This window comes from Hetaerina americana, unplaced genomic scaffold (genome assembly GCF_022747635.1).
Source record: "Hetaerina americana unplaced genomic scaffold, ioHetAmer1.1.p SCAF_4, whole genome shotgun sequence".
Classification (NCBI taxonomy): Eukaryota; Metazoa; Arthropoda; class Insecta; order Odonata; family Calopterygidae; genus Hetaerina; species Hetaerina americana.
In genome coordinates, this window is record NW_027286985.1 from 12,713,126 (window position 1) to 12,736,147 (window position 23,022).

Below are 23,022 nucleotides of genomic sequence, written 5' to 3' on the forward strand. Positions count from 1 at the left end.
GCAATGAAAACCGAACGAAACTAACTTTTGCGTACCGGACGCAAGCTGCCGCACCGCTGTGAGACCCCAAAGCACCAGGACTAGGCCGAGAAGAGCACGCAACTGATTCATTCTAGGGGACACTAGTCAATGCAGACTTCGCTTATACCTCTGGGTTCTGGACAAAAGACTCCTTCCCCATCCAAAAGGATCTCTTTGCTCACAAAAAATTCCGCTGTGACATCCTGATATAATGGATGCAGCGAGAGGTCGAATGATGCATCGAGTACCTATACCTATTCACATAGCCCATGCTGCATTTCCCTTGAGGAGAATTTACTAGAGATTGCCATCATATAAGCATTCTTCGAGTTTCATATGGCTTTCAGCCAGCTCTAAGTGGAAGCAGTGATTACGAAAGAAGGGGAAAGAGCCCGATGAATTTGTTTTTGACTGGTAAACAACAATATTATAGAGGATGTCAATTCAATAAAAATTAATTACGAGGGTCATCCGATCGCAGGATCTCGTATCAATAAGAAGCCTTTTATTGTAAGGGTATACGAGGTGTGTGGGGATCAAATGGTTCGGTGGCTATCGTACTGGCTTCCCTCCCAGAGGGCCCGGGTTCAAATCCCGGCGGTGTTGAATATTTTTCAGTGGTATCTCGATCCCTCCTTGCGATGCTTTGTGGAGGGCACCTTGAGTGAGTGCGCCGTCCGTCGGATGGGACGTCAAGCTGCGGACCCCTTGGCGCCTTTCGTTAAGAGTAGGCTAATTACGACGCCGAGTTTCTCTCCACCCTTACCCTTTCCTGTCCATCCCCTATGGCGCAAATGACCTCAGCTGTCGGTCGCCTCCCCTAAATACTACTACTACTACGAGGTGTGTTCAAAAAAGTAAAGAGAATTTTGTAATTTCACATAGTGCACCGCGATTTCTTGCCGCAAGGCCAAACGATAAATGAAAAGTAATGCTTACAAGTTCAACGATGTTTGCGCGAAGCAATACGAAAAAAACGCCCGTATTGATGGCGAAACAATTCATGGCTTTTGAACAATCACGATAATGCACCTTTTCGCTCTGCTCACACGGCTGTTGTTCGTGGATTTTGGGCCAAAAACAGCGCTGTAATGATGACCCAGCCTCCATATTCGCCAAGCATGACCCCGCGTAACTTTTCCCCAAAAATAAAGAGAACCTAAAAGAGTCGTCGTTTTACAAGTATATATGAGATTTAAAACGCGTCACTGAGAGAGCTAAAAGCTATAAAAAATATCGAGATCCACAAGTGTTTCGAGGATTGGAAAAAGCACGGGCACAAGTGAGTCTAATCTAATGAGCAATACTTTGAAGGAGATAACATTGAAATAGACGTATGAATAAAATTCTATTCTAATTGTCTTTATTAATCGAATACACCTCGTGTACCTCAGGAGGAATGCCCCTGCCCTGAACGCTATCAAGATATATCGATATAACCATTTTCAATTATATTTATTGCTCCAGAAAAATACCTACTACCTCACTTACCTACTACCATCTTAGTTCCTATGATAATATCATTATCTGTTGGTGATATGAAAGAATTTTAGAAATTAAGCTACATTATTGGTTTAGTTAACAGGTGTCGTTAGGTCCGCTAAATTCTCCCATTTTTTAAATCAAATTCCCAGCATCCAATGTTACACCTAATTCATTTATTTGTCACATACTAATTCTCCACTTTATTACCGTGCAAATCAAAATACTCCCTCCAACAAACATTAATTTTGCATTCATCCTAATGATATCACCAATTATTCTTCCATAGAACCTTCCGCTCTTGCCTAGCTTTCCTTCTTTATTAGCAAGTTCCCAAAGGGTTTCTTTTTATTTTTCAAATTTTTTGCATTATTCTACCTCTGCGAAAATCACTAATTGCTTTCGATCATTACTATTCTCCTTTTAAAAATGCTATACTACTTTACCCGTAATTTGTTAAAATTATCTACTTATACGCCTATTCCTTTGCACTCTCATAAATTTTAGCTCCTCGGTTTTCCCGGGCATCACCTTTTATTCTCCTAACTACACCTTTTCCATATGCGCTTTCCATGTATTAAAAAATAACACCTTAATCTATGTCAAGATATCGTTCACATTCACGAGGTCTGTCCGGAAAGGAACCAGCAATGCAATATTTTGAGAAAAACAGCCGATCTAGAACAATGAGTCCTTAGTCCCCCTTCGAAGTACCCGCATTGGGACCTTACAACCCCAGCGTCTCTTTCACTGTTCAAAACAGTCGGCAAAGTCTTTTTTTTTGGAATGATCATCAACGGCCTCATCGTATTCTCTTTTATATCGTCAGCGTCGAGAATTTTGTGCTGCAGTTGCAAGGGACTCGCTCCAAGTCGCAAACGATGACCCAGGTTTTGTAAAAAAAAGGTCATAACTTGAGATGAGTGATATGTTTACTGATATCACCCAAATCAGTAGACATTTATGTCTACTGATTGTTTATTATCAGAATCAGATTATGATTACAAGAGAAGCGTTCAACTATGCATTCTTTAAAGGAGGAAAACCGCGGAATTATTAAAGACAGCGTAAAGAAGGTGAATGTCCTAAAAAAATATGGTATGAGATTTTCTGCACCATATATTTAGTGCATGAAAAAACTCCTCACGCACTTGCATGGGTAAATTGCGTAGAGCACGTGAGTGGTACTAATTTTCTAGCAAAAAAATACAAAATAAATTAAATGAGCCCAATTGTCAATTGTTTACTTCTTTGTTTGAGTATTTCCATTAGAGTAACATTACATTTTTTATCTTTTTTCCAGTAAAAGACTGATTGGCAATCCAAACTACCACCAGCCTGAGATTGCCTTCCATTTGGAATGGAGTTGCAAGGTGAAACAGGAGATGTGAAAGAGGATGCAAACTTAAAATGGTACAGCAGCAAGTTATAATGCGAGTTACTTTCGATCTTAACTAATATTTTCCCCTCTTTGCCAAGTCAAAAGTAACCAAAAAGTACTGCAGAGCCGAAAGGGAAGGAAAACATGAGTGCTGTAAGAGGTTAGTTGTGCATCTAAACCAGTGTACTTTACGGGTACTTGTTTTACCAGTCGTATTTTTGTTTTATAAAGAAGTAAAATAACCAAAAGACGTAAATCTTAGATGTTACGGTAGAAGTTCAAACCCGGAAAGTACAGGTAACAAAAAATCCTTGACATGCTGGGAGGGTATGAGTGTTCCGATGACACCTAGAGCTGTGCTGACCGGAAAAATAATAATTTCTTCTGGTATGGTCACCCATGCCAAATAGGTCGAAGGTTAGTAGCCCGAGGGGAGGTAGTCTGTGCAACGTCTATTCCTCGGTAAGGCGGCTTCGAAGGCGTCTGACCCCAGTAGGGTGGCCATTGAGTGATGGTGTCCCGTTAAAAACACTATTGAGGAAGGCAACGGGATACCTCCTCAATAATTATTCCAATATTTTTTTATGATGGACAATATAAATAAAATAGTCCCTGGCAACTATGGGACTCGGTTCAATTAGTCGTGTGTTGTGCCCAACAGCGGGAGAGGCAAGACTTCTGCGGTCGTCATCCCACGAAACCTTGGTAAATAAAACCCGACAACAGCAGAATCGAAGACGCAGAAGAAGACCAAATTGGTTAGAATAGCATTTAGAATGTAAGAACAGCGTTGACGACAGGAAATTACAGAATATAAAGTGAGAGATGGAAAGATGAAATATGGAAGTTACAAGTCTATGCGAGGTAAGATGAAAGGATAGTGGGGATTACTTGAGTGATACTTATGGAGTAATATACAGCGTAGGGGAAAAAGGGGTTGCCATAGTATTGAATAAAAAGATCGGAAAAAGCGTAGTTTACATATAATACAACGGATAGAATATTACCAGTAGGGATAAAAGCAGAACCGACGACCTTGGAAGACGACACTGAAATGGAAGCATATAAATAGAGAGTTACTTAGACAAAGTATGGACTTAAAAGAGACACTGAGGTGGTTAACAATTCGAGCAAAAGAAGCGTGGTGGAAGACAGTGCGAGGATATGGAAATTTTGCAGAGGAAAGGTGGAATTAGTACGCTCTACAGGAAGGTTAAAACACTGTTGGGAAACTAAAAGGGAAAATCTGGGTTAAAAATCAGATAAAAATCGATTATGAAAATCGTTGAAACAGAAAATATCCAAGAGAGATGGAAGGAATACGAATATGGATGACCCGTATGGTAAAGAACTTTGGCAATGTTTAGACATAAAAAGAGAATATGGCATAGATGAAAATAGCTTAGATCCAGGCTTACTCGGCGCTGAGATAGAAAGGGTATTTGAGAAGATGAAATCAAATAAGACCGTGGGGGTGGATAACATTACTGCGGAACTACTAAAAAGTTTAGGAAAATGTGGAAGGAAGAGCCTATATGTACTAATTCGTAGCATCTATGAGGAAGGAGACGAGAAGTGAGGCGAGTGCTAATTCCTATTCCGAAAAAGGTAAATGCTACATCATGTGAGGACTACAGGGCAATAAGTTTGATATCCCGCGCAGCTAAAGTGGTTCTCAGGATCATAAACAAAAGGATAGAGAGCAGGGCAAATGATTACTCATCAGTTTGGGTTTAAGAAGGGGAGAGGCACGCGCGATGCCATTGCAGGATTGAGAGTATTAATCAAGAGGAATAAAGAATAGAATAAGGAAGTATTTATCTGTTTCATAGATTTCGAAGAAGCGTTTGGTAGAGTGAATTGGAAAAAACTAATGAGTATATTGAAGAAAATAGGAATAGATTGGAGGGATAGGAGGCTAATCCGCAACCTGTACATGTCTCAGACTGCACAGGTGCGAGTGGGGAACGAGGAGTCCGGATGGGCAGTGTTAGGAAGAGGTGTCAGACAGGGTCGCCCATTATCACCGTTGCTGTTCAACCTGTATGCAGAGGAAATGATTAAAGAGGCAGGAAGGAAGGAAGAACTGGAGTAGGAATGAAAGCGGGCGGGGAATTCGTAAAATCAGTTCGGTTTGCTGATGACCAAGCTTTGATTTGTCAGTCAGCCAAGGGGCTGCTAGCATTGCTTAATGAATTGGAAATTCAGTGCGACATGTATGGGATGAGAATCAATATTAATAAAACCAAGGTTATGCGATTTTCTAGAAAGAAAAAGGCTAAGCTTAACATTAAAATAGGAGGGCAAAAACTAGAGCAGGTAAAACTGTGTACGTACCTCGGAAGTGCTTTGGACCAACACGGTCAAAGTAGTAGGGACTTAAGGAGAAGAATTGCGCTAGGCAAAGAGGCTTTCACAAGGAGGAGGGAGTTGAAGACAGGGACGTTGAGTAAGGATGTTAAGAAAAGACTAAAAACTTTTATATGGAGCGTAGCTATGTACGGCGCGGAAACGTGGTCATTGAAGCAGGAGGATAGACGTAGACTGAAAGGCTTTTGAAATGCGGGTGTGGAGAAGGATGGAGAAGGTGAACTGGCCGAAAGGAAATCAAACGAGGTATGGCGGGAGAGGAGAGGGCATTATTGGGAGAGATCATAAGGAGACAGGACAAATGGATGAGAAGCATATTGATCGGTAATGGGATATAAAAAGCTGTGATAGAGGGGAGAATGCTAGGCAAACGAGGAAAGGGCAGGAATAGGATGGGGATGTTGAACGGGATGAAGAAAGAAAGGAAGTGAACAGAGATGAAGAGGGGCTTGTTGTAGAGTAGGATGTCGGATGTGTTTTTTTTAGAGAGACACGAGGACTTTTTAGTAGCTTGTGTTAATTGAAAACCTACCTTTACCAGTAGATTACTTATAATAATTAACCCATATGTTGTATTCATTGGTCAGAGTAGAGCTGACCTAGCACTAAACCCAATGGTCTGCGAAATTCGGACATTAAGGTGTTAAGCGGGCCAGTTCCTTTCCCTGTGCCGCCTATGGTTTCCCAGGTAGTTCTGGTTCCTAAAAAATCACACCGCTTGGGAGAGGATGTGAGTGCCCACAGGAATGCCTAAAATCAAACCTAAACTCTCCAAACAGTAATCCAGGATAAAACATCCTGGAAAACCTTGCATCCCTGGCAAGTCGAAAGAAGGGAAATCTAAATTAAACATTATCATATTCTATCAGATTCATTTTCAATAATGTCAGTCCACAAACCTACTCTTTAAATGATTGTGAAAGAAATTTGATTTGATATACATTTTCCTGCAAGTATTTTCTCCTACCTCATAAATTTCAAATTTATAAAGACAAATTTTGGAAGCTGATGTAAGGAATTAGAAGTTCATAAACTAGAGCAGGAGGAACAATTTACCTATCACTGAAGTCCTCTAGACCAAAATGGTCAAATTAGAAGGGACATAAGCCAAAGAATTACAAAGGCAAAGGAAGGAATTGATGACAGGGGCAATGAGTAAGGTAGTTAAGAAAAGGCTTGTAAAACTTTGAAATGAAACACAGTTTTGTACAGGACGAAAACATGGACACTGAATCAGGATGATAGATGTAGATTGGTTGGTTTTTGAAATGTGGGTCTGAAGAAGGATGGAGAAGGTGAAGTGGACAGAAAAGAAAACAAATGAGGAAGTGCATGGTATGGTGGGGGAGAGGAGGAGATTGTTGAAAGAAATCATTAGGGGAGGTGAGATTTCTTTAGCATTAATCCAAAAATAGCCTTATCTTTGCTTGCATGTCATGATGCATTATTGACCTAATGCTAAAAGAATTTGCAAGAGGCCAGCATGTGCAATCCTAGGTACATACAAGGGCATTGTTCTACCGAAGAGAGAATTTAGTACACCTTTCTGCATGTGCAAAGGGATAAACGTTCACCTTATCCATGAACCATGAGGTGTTTTGGTGACTGTACACAAAAGGTTCATAATTTGTATTAGTTTATGTTAAAGTTATTCATTATGGGGAAATAAACTACCATTGAAAAGTTCCTGATTTCAAAAACTTGGTTACCATTGAAAGCTACTTTTTGACACATTAATTAGATAAATAAACATTAGCTATATTTTTAAAATAATTAAGCATTGAATGTTTTCCACAGTTTCAGGCAAGATGTAGTGGAAGTTGGTCATTATAAGAAAAACAAATTTGAACTTTTCCACAGATTTAAATCTGTGGAAAAGTGCAAATTTGTTTTTCTCACATTGAATGTTTAATCATAAATTCCCAAGCTTGGCTTAAACATATATGTAGGCATATATTTACATTTAGCTATGCCTAACATTAAGGAAAAAACTTCTGATCTTAATTAGCAATACTTTTAGGTGATGGATCCCTTTCATTTTGAATGATCTTTATGATGAAAAAATAAGGGAAGATTTATTAAAAGTTTACAGGGTTTTACATTATTAAACATAGTAGAAGAAACACACAGTTACTTTTTATTCAGCTCTCTACAAATTTCCCAAAATATGTACCTTTGTATTTTCATGTTTTAGTAATAATCACCAAACAATTAGTCTAGCTGTTACCTTGGAATTTTTATAACGCTATATTCAATGAATATCTTACTTACCAAAAGTATTCAAAATAATCTCAGTATTGAATGCACATATTTACAAATAATAGAAAAATTGGAAACAAATAGATTCATTTTTTAGAAAAATTAATAGTTCACTTAATTTTAATTCTTACTGGGTCATGATTTATTCTCAAATACAAAATATTCACCTATCTGTACCCATAAGAATTAAAGAGCAAAAATGTCAAAGTACTCGTAAAAAAAGATAGTCAGTGGAAGTGGAAGGACCCATAACTTCAATCCATAAGGTTTTCAAAACTAACCATTTTTGTTGTAATTTCTCATGAACCACAAAATACTTGGCCAAGCAATGAGGCTTCACATTTCATTGGAATTTGTTGGGCTAAAATAAAATTATTATGCAGGTATTCACATCAGTGGAACTTTGCTTATCAATTCAATACACTGAGCTTTGTTTCACCTCCATTGATGGCGTCAGTAAAATATCCTTTCCATCACTTTTTGCTATCTCATTTGATCAACCTAAGCATTATTCCCTAGAGATTTTAATTCAACAAAATGTTGCTGTAAATTCAATCCAATGGATGGAATTTGGTTAGCATTCCTTGAATGTTTTCTTTGTGATATTACTGTTAGTATATTTATTCCTACAGGCAATACCATTTGGAGCAAAGCATATATTTTGGTAGTTTTCAAATTTGCTTGATGGTTAGACGAAATGAATAAAGTTGATTAGGGAAATGTGGACATTAATTTATCTAACCACCCTTTTGGCTTTCAAATGCATTAAAAATGGAGTCCTTGCAAAATAATATCCCTTATGATCTCAAAAGGACTACAAGAGTGAGGTAACAGTCAGATGTGCATAGATTATATTCAAGATAATTAATGAGGTAAATGATGTGGCAGTTCTTGGTTTCTCACAGCCAGGAAGTATTCTTCACACAACTGCAACTAATCATATATTGATTTTTTTCTACCCAGCAATATTAATAAAGAACAGTTCCATTGCCTTATGTTATCTTGCCTGTAGAGATCAATGAACACATTTCACATTCATGGCATGATGAATCCATAATTAATGTTTTTCACCATACTGTACGGAGTAAACAATTACCAAAAGTCTTCCAGGATAGACACCCCTCTGATATCTCAGACTAAAAGCAAATGGGTGTTTGATAAATGTTTCCTAAAAAACTGATGATTATTCAAAACAGCAGAGGAAAATGTAACAAATCTCCTTTTGAAATAGCGAGTTCTAAAAAAAATGGATTTTAAGATTTAATTACTCCATTATCAGAAATTGTTGAAATTCCCACCTTTGGTGAAATAAATGCTTCATCATCATGATCACTATTTTGGAGGCGCTGTTCACAATGTAGGCAACGTGGTTCGGCAAACATTAAAGACACTTTTACAGGGTCGAGGCCTTTGGTTTCTGGTAAATAGGCATTCAAAAATAATGCAAGGAAGCCAACAGAGAGGGCAAATGGAGCAAATGCCCATGGTCCCAGCCATTGCTGCAGGAGAGGAAATGTCATTCCCACAGCAAAGTTTCCACCCCAATTAGCCATACTGCCGAGAGCCATAGCTACTGGGCGAGGGCCTATCTCAAATAACTCTGAAAAGGAGAAAGTATTGGTCTTTTTTATTTTTTCAGGCTGCATGATAAATTTCATGCAAATAAATAATAGAACATGATCTCATTAATTGCCAAATAATCCTTTTAATTTGCATGATTATTTCATACTCTAAAGGCTTTTATTATTGAATGGTATCTAATCATTAATATAGGCCCCAAAAATGGTCATGAGTTCAAAAAAAACTGATAAGGTAATGAAAGAAACATTGAAAGATTTTGTTAAACTCACAGATATTTCAGGGTCTGTATGCAACCCTTTTGTTCTTCGAGGAAGCATAACTAATAGTCAGAGTCAAGGAGAAAGGGTTAGGAATAGGATAGGCATGTTTGATGGAATAGAGGAAAGAATTATGTGGAATTGAAGAGGAGCTTACTGAAAGGCTAGATTTCAGGTTTTGCTTTTGGTTAGGTGGGACATATTAATGCATATTCGTACAATTGTTTAGGCTGTATCCATATAAAACCTATCCTAACTGGTAGAATACCAATAAAAATAATAACAATAGTCATTAGTCCCAAAAAAAATGATAAGACAATGAAAGATATGTAGAAATATTTTGAGAATCTCACAGATTTTTTGGGGCCAGAAGGCAGTCCCTTCATCAGTACCAAAAGAATGAATTGAAAGTGTACTATTATACTGTGGATTGCGCAAGAAGCAGCTTAATGAGAGAAATTAATTAAGGTAATCAATTGATAGAGTAATTTCATCAGATGCTACATGGCTACATGTTTAACCATTAGATTTAAGTCATGCAATGAAGTTTTAAATTGATGGCATTTAATGACATCTTAAGAGAGAAATGTGAGATTAATATATTGTAAAATTAACAATTAATAACTAAAACAAGATATGGCTTAATGTTTTCATTAGTTTTAACTCATGCAATGCATTTTAAATTGACAGTATTTAATGACAATTTTAGAGAGAAATTTAAGATTGATATGTATTAAAAATTACAATGAACAAATAAAACTGGTGAATGTTCTACATTACCTGAGCCTATAAAAAATGGAATTGGAGCCAGCCCCAGTCCAAAGCAGAAAACATATGCCAATACAGCAACAATGGAAAGATATGACATCCACCAGAAAGAGTCCTGAAATTATTTTAAATTGATTAAATCTTATTTTGGACAAATTGCATACTTATCACTCAAGTAAAAACTTTTTTGTGCTCACTTTGTAAACAAGAATAATCTACAAGGGAAAATTCTTGAGTTTCAGTGTGGTGCGAATAAATTCTGGGTACAATTAGAGATGTAACGAGCTATATTACCAAGATTTCCCTTTTTTAATGTGGAAGTAAAGCTGCTTTTTGCAAAAAATATTACTTATATACAATACCTTTTTCATTCTTTATTTAACTGTTATCCATTGAAACTATTTTCTTGTTTTTCCAACCAACATTTGCAATTGATCATGCAGTTTTTTTGTTATATGCCTACCTAGCTATTCTGTGAATTTTTCATCCTCATTCTGGGAAGCCTGAGACATTTATAGGATGTGAACTAGTCAACTATCTCTCCAAATAAGTCTATCTATTCTATTTATTAATTCTGTCCACTTTAATCTATCACATGCCTTCTCAAAATCTATCAATCAAACTGATACACCATAATAGTATTCCATGTTCCTCTATATTCATGACCTCATTACTTCTATGGCACCTCATGAGTTTCTCCCCTATCTATACTCGAAGTGATCATCCCAAAGTAATAACTTTCCCTCCTCTCCATCTTCTAATAATGATACTAAGTAACAACTAAGCTGCATACAAAATCAATTAACTATTCCATAGCCCTCACATATGGCTGCCTTTCACACTTGGCTGCCTTTTCCTTTTTTGGAATGGGAACTGGCACTGATCTCACAAAATTTTCTGACCCAATTCCCCCTCCTAAATTCTATGAATGATTCCATAAAAACTCTCCAATCCACGTTTTTTCTAAACCATTAAGTAACATCACAGGAAGTTTATATATCCCCAGAGCCTTATTTCATTTATAATTCCTTAATGCCCTTTCTTTTTCAAAATTAAATATACTTGCTTCCAAGGTATCCTATTCTGTGGGAGGCATTATAATTGCTCGCATTAGCACACCTCTGTGTGTCTTCAGAATGCACAAGACCTTCCACTATGGGCAGTTTGTTGTCCATGGGGAGGGATAGAGAAAAGTACGTTTTTTAAATTTAAATTTATATTTAAAAAAAAACAAAGATAAAATAACTTGCAAAATAAATTCCACATAATTTCCCTATGAACCCATTCAGACATTAGCTTGTCATTGAACACCAATTCACATATATACACCCACTGCATTAAATATATTTATTTATGTCATGAAAATAATTCACCCTTTCATTTCAAAGATGTCACTTGATATGCATCAAATCCAACATATGTTATTATATTTGGAATGCAGAAATTTTGGTTCATAAAAGAAGTTTGTTACTCTCTTTGCCTGTCGTTGATAATAAACAAAACATACTCACTATATACAGGATCACCAATAGTAGTATAACAAGGCAGCTTGCAGCAGAGATACAACTGGTTAAAATTAATGTCCTTCTTGTGAAGCACCCTACCAGCTTAAGTGCTAGTAATGACATGGTCATATTAATTGCCCCAGCTGCAACACTAGCTATTTCACTCCCAGATTTTCCCAAGCCAGCTTGTTCAAATATTGTCATTGAATAATAAAATACCTGTAAAAATAAATCTGAGCATTAGAAAAGTAAGGAGGAATGGAAATCAAACATTGTTTCAAGTCTTTTTTTTATCTTGAAACTTTTCCTGGTTTATCAGATATGTACGAAATAGGGTAAACTCAAGAATAGCATACAGTTATCATAATTCACAGAACACATCAACGAATAAAGTAATAAATATGGCTGATTCACTAAAATAATCTTAAGAAATAAAGAGCCAGTCATGAAAGTAAATATAGGCTCTCTAATGGGCAAACTTTTAACCTGATCAACCATTATCCACAAAAGTGATTATCATCATGTTTATCAATACAAAAAAGTTGGAATAGACAAAACATGAGTAGAAAATTCCCTTAGATTTGCATAAAAAGGTAATTATGAATAGATATCAAAATTTATTTCAGGGATCTTTTAGAAGTGAAATAAATGTACAGCCATTTTTAGAGTAATCAATGTGACAGAGTCACAACTTATAGTATGTTTGTATGGTAAGATGAATACAGTTAATTTTAGGGTAGACAGCAGACAGGGCTTTCCAATAAAATAAAACAAATTTTAAATTGATTTGATGATGTTATTTGGCCATTTAATCATATTCCTTGTGCATCATGAAACTTACTGCATTTATTCCACTCAGCTGCTGACCAAGCTGCATGGAAACAACAAGAAGAAGAGGTAGTCGTAATTGTGGAGTCTTGATAACTTGTGCTATACCAAATTGGCCACCAATTTTATTCTCCTCCTGATGAGCCCTCTCACGGTATAATTCTTCCAAATCTTCTTTCAGCTCATCACACCCTGCATTCCTCAACCGAATCAATTCTTGAAGAGAAGAGTCACTCAGTCAAGTTTTTCAAAAATGTTGAATTGATGTGCATATTGCAATAATTCATTAAATTACTCAAGTATTCTATCTATTAATGGTAGGTTTGGGGGGGTCCCTAATCCTTATTCATCTTCCACATATTTGCAGAACTTCCTTATTATTCTACAATATTATTTTGTTCTTCAGTATTTAATAGCTTCAACCTGCCTTCATGCTATCTCAAACTTACATTTTTCTCTACTCTACCACATTTAATTTATATTCTTTCTTTTACTATGGCCATCAACACCATACTACCTTTCACTTCCTCCAATAAATTTTTTTTACAGTTTTCAGCATTCCTCCCAACAACTGATAGGCTTTGCCTTACATATTTAGAACTTATTGTTCGACCTTGGCCATCAGTTGCCTCCCATCGTAATTACTGCAACTGAATAATTAATACACAGATGTGTGAATAGCTTTCTAGCTTGGGCAAGCAAACTTATATAGATTTTTGCTCTACTCCTTGCAGACAAGTTTTGAAACTGAACCCAGCAAATTGTGTGAATTATCATCACTATTTTTTACCATGTCTCACCCATTGCTCCTTGTCAGAATAAAGGTCTGCGTATGTTTATAATCTATGCTCTTAATATGTAATGTTGTAAATACAAGGAATATACAAAAAGTTATGGCCATTTTGCCATAAAAAATGTTCATTAGAAAAAGTTTTTATTGACTGTTTTAGTTCCCCATAAACCTACCTCACTTTTCCACATTATCGCCATTCAATACTATGCACCTTTCTTAATTCTGCACCTACTTGTATATTCATTCTGCATAAAAGTTTGCCTCCTGGGAATTGAACCAGTTAATAGTGGTAGTCTTGCATTCCTTGTAATCTTCAAATCATTGTCTACCATTGGTTTTAGAGTAGTATGTAAAATGCATTATGCTGGTTGTTAATTGATGATTTTCAAATCTCAAATTGTTATGAGGGAGAAGGTTTAATGTTTTGAAAGGGAGGTAGAGACAGAGAAAAAGATATGTGTGAATATGGTCAATGATATTCTCTAGATGTGGAATATTATAAGTCTAAGGAACAGAAGAGCATGCTTGAGACAATGTATGAATGTGGCAGAGGCAAAAGGAACAATTATGATAGACCCATTTGTAGGAAATTGATAAAAGAGACAAGTTTACTCTCATGACCTAAACCAGGTTTTCTTTACAGTGCTGGCCTTAAAAGAAACTATTGTGAAGTGTATGTATGTAACTAACAAAGTGCACCACTGTTTTTCAACAAGACAAACTAACTGTATCACAGCACATGCTAACTATGAACACAGTATAGATTCATACATCATTCATATATTAATTGCCTCTTATCATTCAGATGAGATCACCTGTGATGACCAGTTTAGTATGCTAGGTTATTCATTCAAATGATAACACAAAGTTAGTGGATTTCAAAGCTACCTCAGGCATCATAGCTGTGCCAATTCTGAAAGCTCCACTGTCAATACTGACTCACACGAAATATCATGACAAGCCAAGAACTAATCAGGATTACAAAGGCACAAGGACCAGCTGAGGCATACCAATCTTCATAATGATTATTAAAAATTCTAATTCTATTTATTCAAAAACTTTAGTGGAAAAATCACATTTAGTTTGGTCAACTTTACATTGATGCTCACCCATCCCATCCAAACCATGCCCCCGTCGATACTTCAGATAATAACCTTGGTCAACTCCTGCAATACCTTGGTCAACTCCTTTGAAGTATCAAGTTTTAATGCATAGGTACTCAATTCATCCTTCTAGCCGGAAATATTTAAATTTCTTCTACTATTTGCATAATAAAAGAAACAAAATAATGTTTTCAAGGCTCTTGACTGGGTAGAAAAAGAATATTTCCCGATACTAACAGCGGATATAGATACTGACTAATATTTTATGGACTAATGGAAACTATTTTAGAGTGATGGCTTTAGAATATTTTTTTACATACCATTAATTCCTTTGTCCTCCAAGCCCTTCACCACAAACAAATATTTTGGGCTTTCAGGTAGATGAAGGAACAAGGCTATTGAAGGCAGCGTTAAAATGATATATAATCCAATCAAATAATGCCAAGATGATTCATTCCCTACAAAAAATAAACAAGTTTAGGAGTTAAATGGGATAACATATAATCCAACCATCTTTTATGCTCAATCATATACTAATAATATGACAAGTAAATATTGTCAACATTAACTTCTTATTAAAATCCTAATTAAAACAATTTCAAATTAAACAATAGTGTCAGGATGGTATCATGGAGATCCTCATAAAATAGTTAATGGCACTTGCATTTGGTAAGTACCAATTTTGTTACATAAGTGAAAAAACATTAAACTTCACGTAATAGCATTAATAAGTAAATCATAAAATCAAATCATGAAAAATGTGAGACCAAATAAAAAAGAATCTTTTTCTCCATGAATTAGTTGTGACAATGAACTCCCAACAATTTTTAAATTGCCAATGTCCTAATTTTTGGCATGAATGTCATCATGAAAGAACAACTCATCCTAATTTTATGTAAAAATGTAAACTAAATGCTTCTTTACGAAGTGTCGGTGGTAAGATGTAAACCTTCTAACTGGTCATTACATATTCATTATAAATCCAGCATATTTCTCAATATTTTGCAAAATTGGTTTTAAGAGATATTTTCAAAGTTACTTCCATTTTTTAATGATATTTCATTGAACATTTTGCTGCGTTAAATTTTTTACTCATAATTCAAGAAACTGGGAGGAGGAGACTTTAAGTTTACTAAAAGTGTTTCAATATATCAAGCAATCTTTTTAAAACTGCATTTGTTTACCCTTACTTTTACCCTTGAATTAAAATTCGGAAAATATAAATATATCTATTAAAGATTGAGCTATGCTGAACTTTCAGTAAAAAGAGAAATTTTATGACAGAGAACTCTATTGCCTACATTTCATACTAATAAAAAAACTCAACTGGTACACATGAGGGTATTTGCGCTTACACATTTATTTGGTTATTACGAGACACCTTCCATTAAACTTATACTTCATGCCATCATAATGGAGAGTGACCTCTGAATAAAATAAATTATAAGCTTTGTTGATAAACTAGAAAATTATTCCTAAAATTCAATAGCCTAGGCACAATCACATACTTGTTTAAATCTTTAGCCAGAGCATGTAAATTAATAAAATAAATTTCCTGACATTTACTAAAACTAAGTGGTTGTCATTCACAGATATTTGCTCTTCATCTTAAATGGAGTGATGAATACACAAATTAGCAACATAAATTTTAATATTAAGTATTTTTAGTTCACACCATAATAAGAATGCCACTATATAAAGGAGTGATATAGATGGACTTTCCCATTCACCTCTTCACTATTGCCCAATAAAATCTACAGAAAAAAACCAAGGATTATAACAGCTCCACTCTTTTGCAAAGCCTATCACATACCTGTTTTCTGAAATATTTTATTGCTACTAAATGGCTGCTTCACAGGATACAACTACCACAATTATTTGAGAGGCCAAGAAAGAAGTACATTATTTCACATTATTATGAGCTAAGGGAGAAAATATACTTTTAAGTTTCCTTTGCATTTTTATCCACCTCTGCGGTCATTAACAATAAATGCAAGTCCCATTATTCTCTTTCTAAAAAATTTTAAACTGCCACTTTTTTCATTTCACAATCATAAATATTTTATTGCTGGTTTGCCTTCATGACCTAAACCAGGCTTGGACTGATGATTGATCTTAGTTGTTTATTTTGTTGTAGTAGGAATTTTCAGTCATACTCATTCTATCTTATGCCTCACTGTTAAAACAAATCAAGATTCTATTATTCAATGGCTTGATTTTTAAAATTCCTCAGCGTAAAATATTTTAAATCATTTTTTAAGCATTATATACTGTAGTAATTTAAAAGCAATATGTCAGATATATTTTGTCAGCAAGCATCACTCACTAATCACCCTGATCTTTGGTGAGACAAAAATCTTTCCTGAACTTCAATGGTCAACTTTTATCTATGAAAATTCAGTTTGTATATTTTTTTAGTTAGATTAGAGGCTTTACTAGCAAAATTAATTGAACATATAATTGTAAGAGATCAGGTCTATAAATCCCTGGTTTTATATAATTATGTTTCATAAAACATGTTTCATTGTCATTGGAAATATGAATTTTTTCACTACAGATATGCATCTGCTGAAATAAAAAAATTCTGAACAAATTTGAAGGAACTATTCAGTTCTTCAATTGGTTAACGTTTATTATTGTCAATACATTCCTTTCCTTTGATTCTTATAAATATGAAACAAGAGTCCATTCTAGAAAAAATTGAAAATAATGGGGCAGCTACTCTCAGTTGAATACTGACCCAGAGCTTTACTGTAAATCAAGGGTGGCAGGCTAACTTAAAGAAGTGTCCATGAGGACTATGAGCTTTATGCAAAAATGGACAAAATCAGTAACTTTTGCCATATGACTATGCGATTAGGATTGCAAAGTGATACTTTTCAAAATATCATTTCGCTAAAACAAGTTGGTCCTTTGCTCTTAGTTAAATGAATAATCCCTATGGCATTCAGGCTAGGTGAACCCAAAATGGCAGGGTCCCCGAAGTTCATTAAAACTATTGCCTCTATGTATGTTTTTTTGGCATATCTATATCTGTAAACTGAGATAGTAGTGCACCTATCAAGGCTAAAATCGACTAAATAATATTCACATTAGTACTTCATTAATGATATCACCAACTTTGCAAAATATATCAATGTCCAAAATTTAGTAATATAAATAGATTAAGCATGGAAAAAACCTAATTTACCACAAGTAAATAGCAATACAGAATTGTACTTAGAGAAAAGCTACTCAGGGTAATTTGTTTTTGTCCTTAATAATACAAGTAGGTAATATCTTTTAGAATTCAAGCACTTTTCCATCTGGACATTGAGTATTTCCAGCCACATTTAAGCAGAAAAAAAGAAAAATAATGAATTTTTGGTATGATTGGAATGCAGTTCATATTTGTAATCATTATGCAAATCATTTTTCTATGTAAATTACACATTACAGCTCTAAATACAATCAATTCATAGCACCCAAGATGGTCCATCACCTATACTGACTTTAGAAACCTTTACTGGCTTGATATAAATACAATTTTACAGGCTTCTCATCATTAATAGGCACATCATAGACATCTTAATACATTTAGTCATATCCCTTCATAGATGCAAATATGAACCATTGATTTACATGGAGATACCAGAAAGATCTTCACTTTTATAAAGAAATTTGCTACCTCTTTGATTCCTAGCAACTCTTCATTTAAATCAGAGAGGCAATACTGTAATAATCAACTATCGTAATATGTGCAAGCAAACTATTATAGTAATCCGAGTCATAGATTGTGTGGAATTAACATATAATGGTAGGGAAGACAATTCCCATTCGTACGCTGCATGAAATTTCCCAGGGAAATCTGACTCTTAAAAAAAACATGCAGCTTAAGCAATACTGTGGGTATCCCAAGTCACTTAGAATTGAACCCCACACCCTTCAGTCAGAAGCTAAATGTTCCAACCATCAGACTGCTGCATCCTATACTACATATGAAAAATTAGAACAACATTTTCAGTTAGGTACTTTGCAGGAATACCAATAACTAGCTTAATAATGAATCAAATATAAAATGAAATGAGGAAATGTTTGCATAAAAATACATCTTTTTTATTCCCTTAGTATAATGTAGTGTAGTGTTTGTGAGATGCAATGATCCATTGGAAAAGAAACCAAAATAACTTACCAAGCATAAAACTGAATCCAAATATCTGAGCAATGAGGACACCTGCACAGAGGCCCATAGGGCATAGCACTCCCATGAACCCTCGTAACCCCATAGGTGCAATCTCAGTCAAGTATAGTGGAGAAACACCAGTGACTAACCCTTAAAAAGAATTATTAAATTCAGTGTTTAAAAATACAAACAGAAAAGCAATGTACACCGTAAAGTAAACTTTACGTGACTGGAATAATGAGCTTATCCACTCATAAAATGACAGGCCCTGAAAGTGTGCCCATATAAACAGAATGAAGAACTAAACCAATTTATTATATAATATACACATAATGGGTAAAAAAGCACTGCATTTTATTACATTCTATACTTTCATATGTAAAAAATAAATAATTAGACAAAAAACATGCTACTTCTTTGCAAGTCTAGTGATATACTTTGCAATAATAGTACTAAGTAGGCACTTGGGGTAGGCAAAAATATACAAAGCCTACGTGCAAATATACACATATTTATGGAATAGAAGCAAGGTTATACAGATGCACATTATTATCACAATGAAATAAAACATCCCATATAAATAATGATAAATAATCGAAAAACTTTAATTAGCCCTACAAAATTATCAATAAAATCAATGCATATTAGATGTTTCATTTATAAAATTGTGAGTCAATGGCATTAGTCAAGATACTGACGAACATACATTAAAAAAAGTAGGAACTCATAATAATTTATTACTAGGTTGCCTAACATTTAAGGTAGTTTTGGATTAACAAAGACTAAACAGTGCTGCATATCTTAGTCTCACCTAATGACACAACCTGACCAACACTACTATAAACCTTTATTCTGTACCATATACTTCCTTCCTTCCTCCCTTCATTCCATCCATGATACCTATTCTATTTCAACCACTTCCTCATTTCCTTAACATTCTCCCCTTCACCACAGCCTAAACCATTCTGTTGCTAATCAAAATGCTCTGTATCTACTTTTTTGCCTCAATTGAATTTCTTCTAATAATCCTCTCTCCTTCCACATGCCTATTTCTTCTTTGTTTTCCTTTTGGCTCAATTCACCTTAGTCTATCCTTCTTCACATCCATATTTCAGAAGAATGCTATCTACACCAGTCATCTTTCTTCAATGACCATGTTTCTGAGAAATACTAAACCAATCACCCAATCGATGCTCTGGTGACCCTTTTCTTAACATCCTTTCTGAGAGCCCCTGTTAGCAATTCTCTCCTCCTTGGAATAGACTCTTGGCCTAATGCAATTCTTCTTCTTTCATCCTTCCTTCTTAGACCATCTTGGTCACTTCCAAGAAAGGTAAATAAACTGTTCCACCAGTTCTAGTGATTCTCACTCAAATGACTAGCTTATAAAATCTAGAAATCTCTTTCTAGAAAACTGCATAAACATTATTTTGTTCAAACTGATTTTCATTCCATCCTATTCCACTGATTTTCTAATGCTCACAGCCATGATTATAACTGTTTGGCTGGCTGACAGACTAAGGCTTTATCATCCGCAAACCTAACTGATTTCACAGATTCCCTACCTACTTTCATTCCATTTTCCATTTTCTCATGCTTCTTTAATCATTACCTCTACATATAGATTGAAAAACTTGTGTAATGAAAGATATCCCCTACTAGCATTGATCATCCCAACTCTCCAATCATCACATCTGCCTGAACAGCCAAAGGAAAGTACAGATTGTGAATAAGTCACCAATCAGCTACTCCTAATGTTTATTTCCCATTTTTTCTCAAAAATTATACACCAGGCATTGTGAATGTACCAGACATTACCAAATAGACATTACCTAAAGTTAACTATCTATAATATTTAATTAAACCATTGCTAACACAAATGACAGTATATGACAAGGCAGTTAAAGAATTGTGGTAAATTGAAAAAATTTTCATTCAAAATTTGGGTTTGGTGGAATCATTAGAATGCAGAAATTAGGAATATGTTAGACCCCTAGGTCCAGATCTGTCAAAAAAGAAGTTTTTCTCAGGCTAAAGTTGCTGGAGATGATAAAAATTTTAGAAAAAACCAACCAACATGCTTTACTCCATGGTATCTATATATTTATTTTTTCAGACTTTGTTTCAACACAGAAATATTTCCAGAGAAATTTATGCCATCCATCATAGCTAACGTCCCATCTGCTTCAAATAAACGAGATTACCAAGGTTTTATGGCATCCAGATTTTTGACAGATATTTCTGTTTCCTAGACAAGATACTATCTTGATGCCCATTCCCCAGAAATGGTTCTTTCTAAATTCTACCATATCCCAATCTAAAAAATCAGGCAATAATTAATTTCTGCCAGAATTTGTCCCCCTTTTTCATGATAAATTACTCCCCATATTGGCTGCCCTTGCCCTTTATTATGGCAGAGTGATAATAATTTCATTAATTATGTAAGTGTTCCATACTCAAAGCCCACAAACAGATTTTGCATTAATGCATTTAAAACATGCATACATACATACCACAGGTATACATACATAAACACTAATATTATGATGCATTCAAACCAGTTATAATCAAGATTAAATGTTTCATACCAGTAAAATGTATTTCAACAAAAAATTTAACTAAATGAAGCAAAGTATCAGATAAGCAAGCTAATTGCAGTGAAGCCTCTATGTAGATAGAAAATGTGCATTACTTTCATATTTCAACATCGTTTGTACAGGAAGTCATTCAAAATCATCTAAAAATTCAGTAGATTGATCATTTCACAATTAAAGAAAGGATAAATTTGATGCAAAGTTATTCCATACGATGGAATATTTGGGTGAAGGTAAAAATTAATAGAATTAAATCAATCTATTCACTGTTGTGAATGAGAATAAGCAACGCAAGTATGCATTTGTGCAGCTTTTGATTGGAAAATTAGCTTAGCAGAGGTTTTGTTACAAATGTACTAAACATGAAATTCATGATGATAAACATGATTCATGGTTAGGCACATAAATAAGATTAAAATTGTTAAACATGCATCACAAAAAACACTAACCACTTGGTTGGCTAAAGCATGGATATGATGAACCTACTGGAACTTATCCATGAGAAAAATAAACACCCCACCTTATCTGCATACCTCAATCATAAAATCAAATTCCTCTTGAGGCCACTGGCACCTCCAATACATTTCAAAAAGCAACTAGCTAGCCAATTATAGCACCAGCTGATGAAGTTGAATCATATGCAAATCAATAAATTGGCAAAAGCCAGCAGATGATTTCCTGCCCATAAAAAATGTAAAGAAATAAAAAAGAGTACTGTATTCTTTGCTCACAAATTTTCAACCATTAATTATCCTTCCTTGCAGAAATTTAAATGACCAATGCTGAAATTCTAAAGGGTGAGAAGGTATTCCAAGCAAATATTGAAGCAAGTATGTTGGTAGTTATGCATATTTGCATTATGCCAGAGAATTATTTTACTAGAGATTTCAGTTAATGATAAAGAGAACTGACTCAAAAAGCTAGGAATTGAATGGAAAACCATGACGTAGCATTATATATGTACATAATGCTTCTTTTAATGCATGATAATTCTGTGATAAATAATTACAGCAAATGTTTTGTGGTATGTTAGTGTGACACATTTTATGTGCAAAGAATTTTGGTTAAAATTGAATTATCTTTCTCTGTAAGTAACAATTACACCACACACTAAAAACAGAATCGTCTTAACATCTATTGATGCCTCATCCATATGCTTATATTTTAATACATTTAAAGTTGTATTTTTACATTAATTATTAATAGTTGGCATTTAAGCATTTTCTGATATTTTTATACCCCTTGGAAATGGTTCATTTTTCTTGAAGAGTGGGGCAAATAAGAACAGTTTTTTCTCCAATGAGGTATCTACCACACCAATAATTCATTTTCCAAACTATTAAAAAAATAGAAATTACGGTTCAATAGTTTTGCAAAGTGTATTGCTGCCTGAGATTATAACTGCAAATTTTTAAGGAAAGTTTGTGAAAAGAATTAATTACCTCTGCCTAAGTTGTTTATTGGCATTCAGCAATGATTGAGGTAAAAGTCGTAACTGAATTTTGACTACAAACTGGGAAAATTAGTGTATTATATTGCATATCATATTTTGTGCCACTCATAGGGTCTGCACTAGGTGCAATTTTTGGTCAAATATAACTTAGTTCATAAATTTCCTGTTTTACGCATTTTGGCTGCATTATTCCATCAAGGAATGGGAAAATTAATTGCAAGCTACATGGAGGAATTCATCATAGTAGTACTTAAGACTTTTATGAATACCATTATCATAAAAATAGTTTAAAAGCATGTCAGGGTCAGACTGGTTTGAAGGTTTCTCAGTAGGGGTAAGCTCATAGATTGGTTTAGAATACAAGTGAAGCAAAGATCCCACTACAACCAAAGAAAATGATTTATATTTTGGCCATTTTACCCAAACTTTGGGCAAAACCCATATCTAGTGGTTAATTAAGATGAA

General features: G+C 34.7%; 1 protein-coding gene across 1 annotated transcript in view; it reads right to left on the bottom strand.

Annotated features, from left to right (window-relative positions):
* Positions 1 to 7,368: 7,368 nt before the first annotated feature.
* Positions 7,369 to 23,022, bottom strand: part of LOC139692073 (solute carrier family 2, facilitated glucose transporter member 1-like) — a 23,104-nt gene continuing 7,450 nt past the window's right edge. The window contains exons 5-10 of the mRNA XM_071590105.1: positions 18,520 to 18,660; positions 14,669 to 14,806; positions 12,466 to 12,668; positions 11,631 to 11,843; positions 10,132 to 10,234; positions 7,369 to 9,113 (exon numbers count right to left, since the gene is read on the bottom strand). Coding sequence (XP_071446206.1) covers positions 8,767 to 9,113; positions 10,132 to 10,234; positions 11,631 to 11,843; positions 12,466 to 12,668; positions 14,669 to 14,806; positions 18,520 to 18,660 — 1,145 coding nt within the window. The 3' untranslated portion in view covers positions 7,369 to 8,766. The remainder of the gene's footprint in view (positions 9,114 to 10,131; positions 10,235 to 11,630; positions 11,844 to 12,465; positions 12,669 to 14,668; positions 14,807 to 18,519; positions 18,661 to 23,022) is intronic.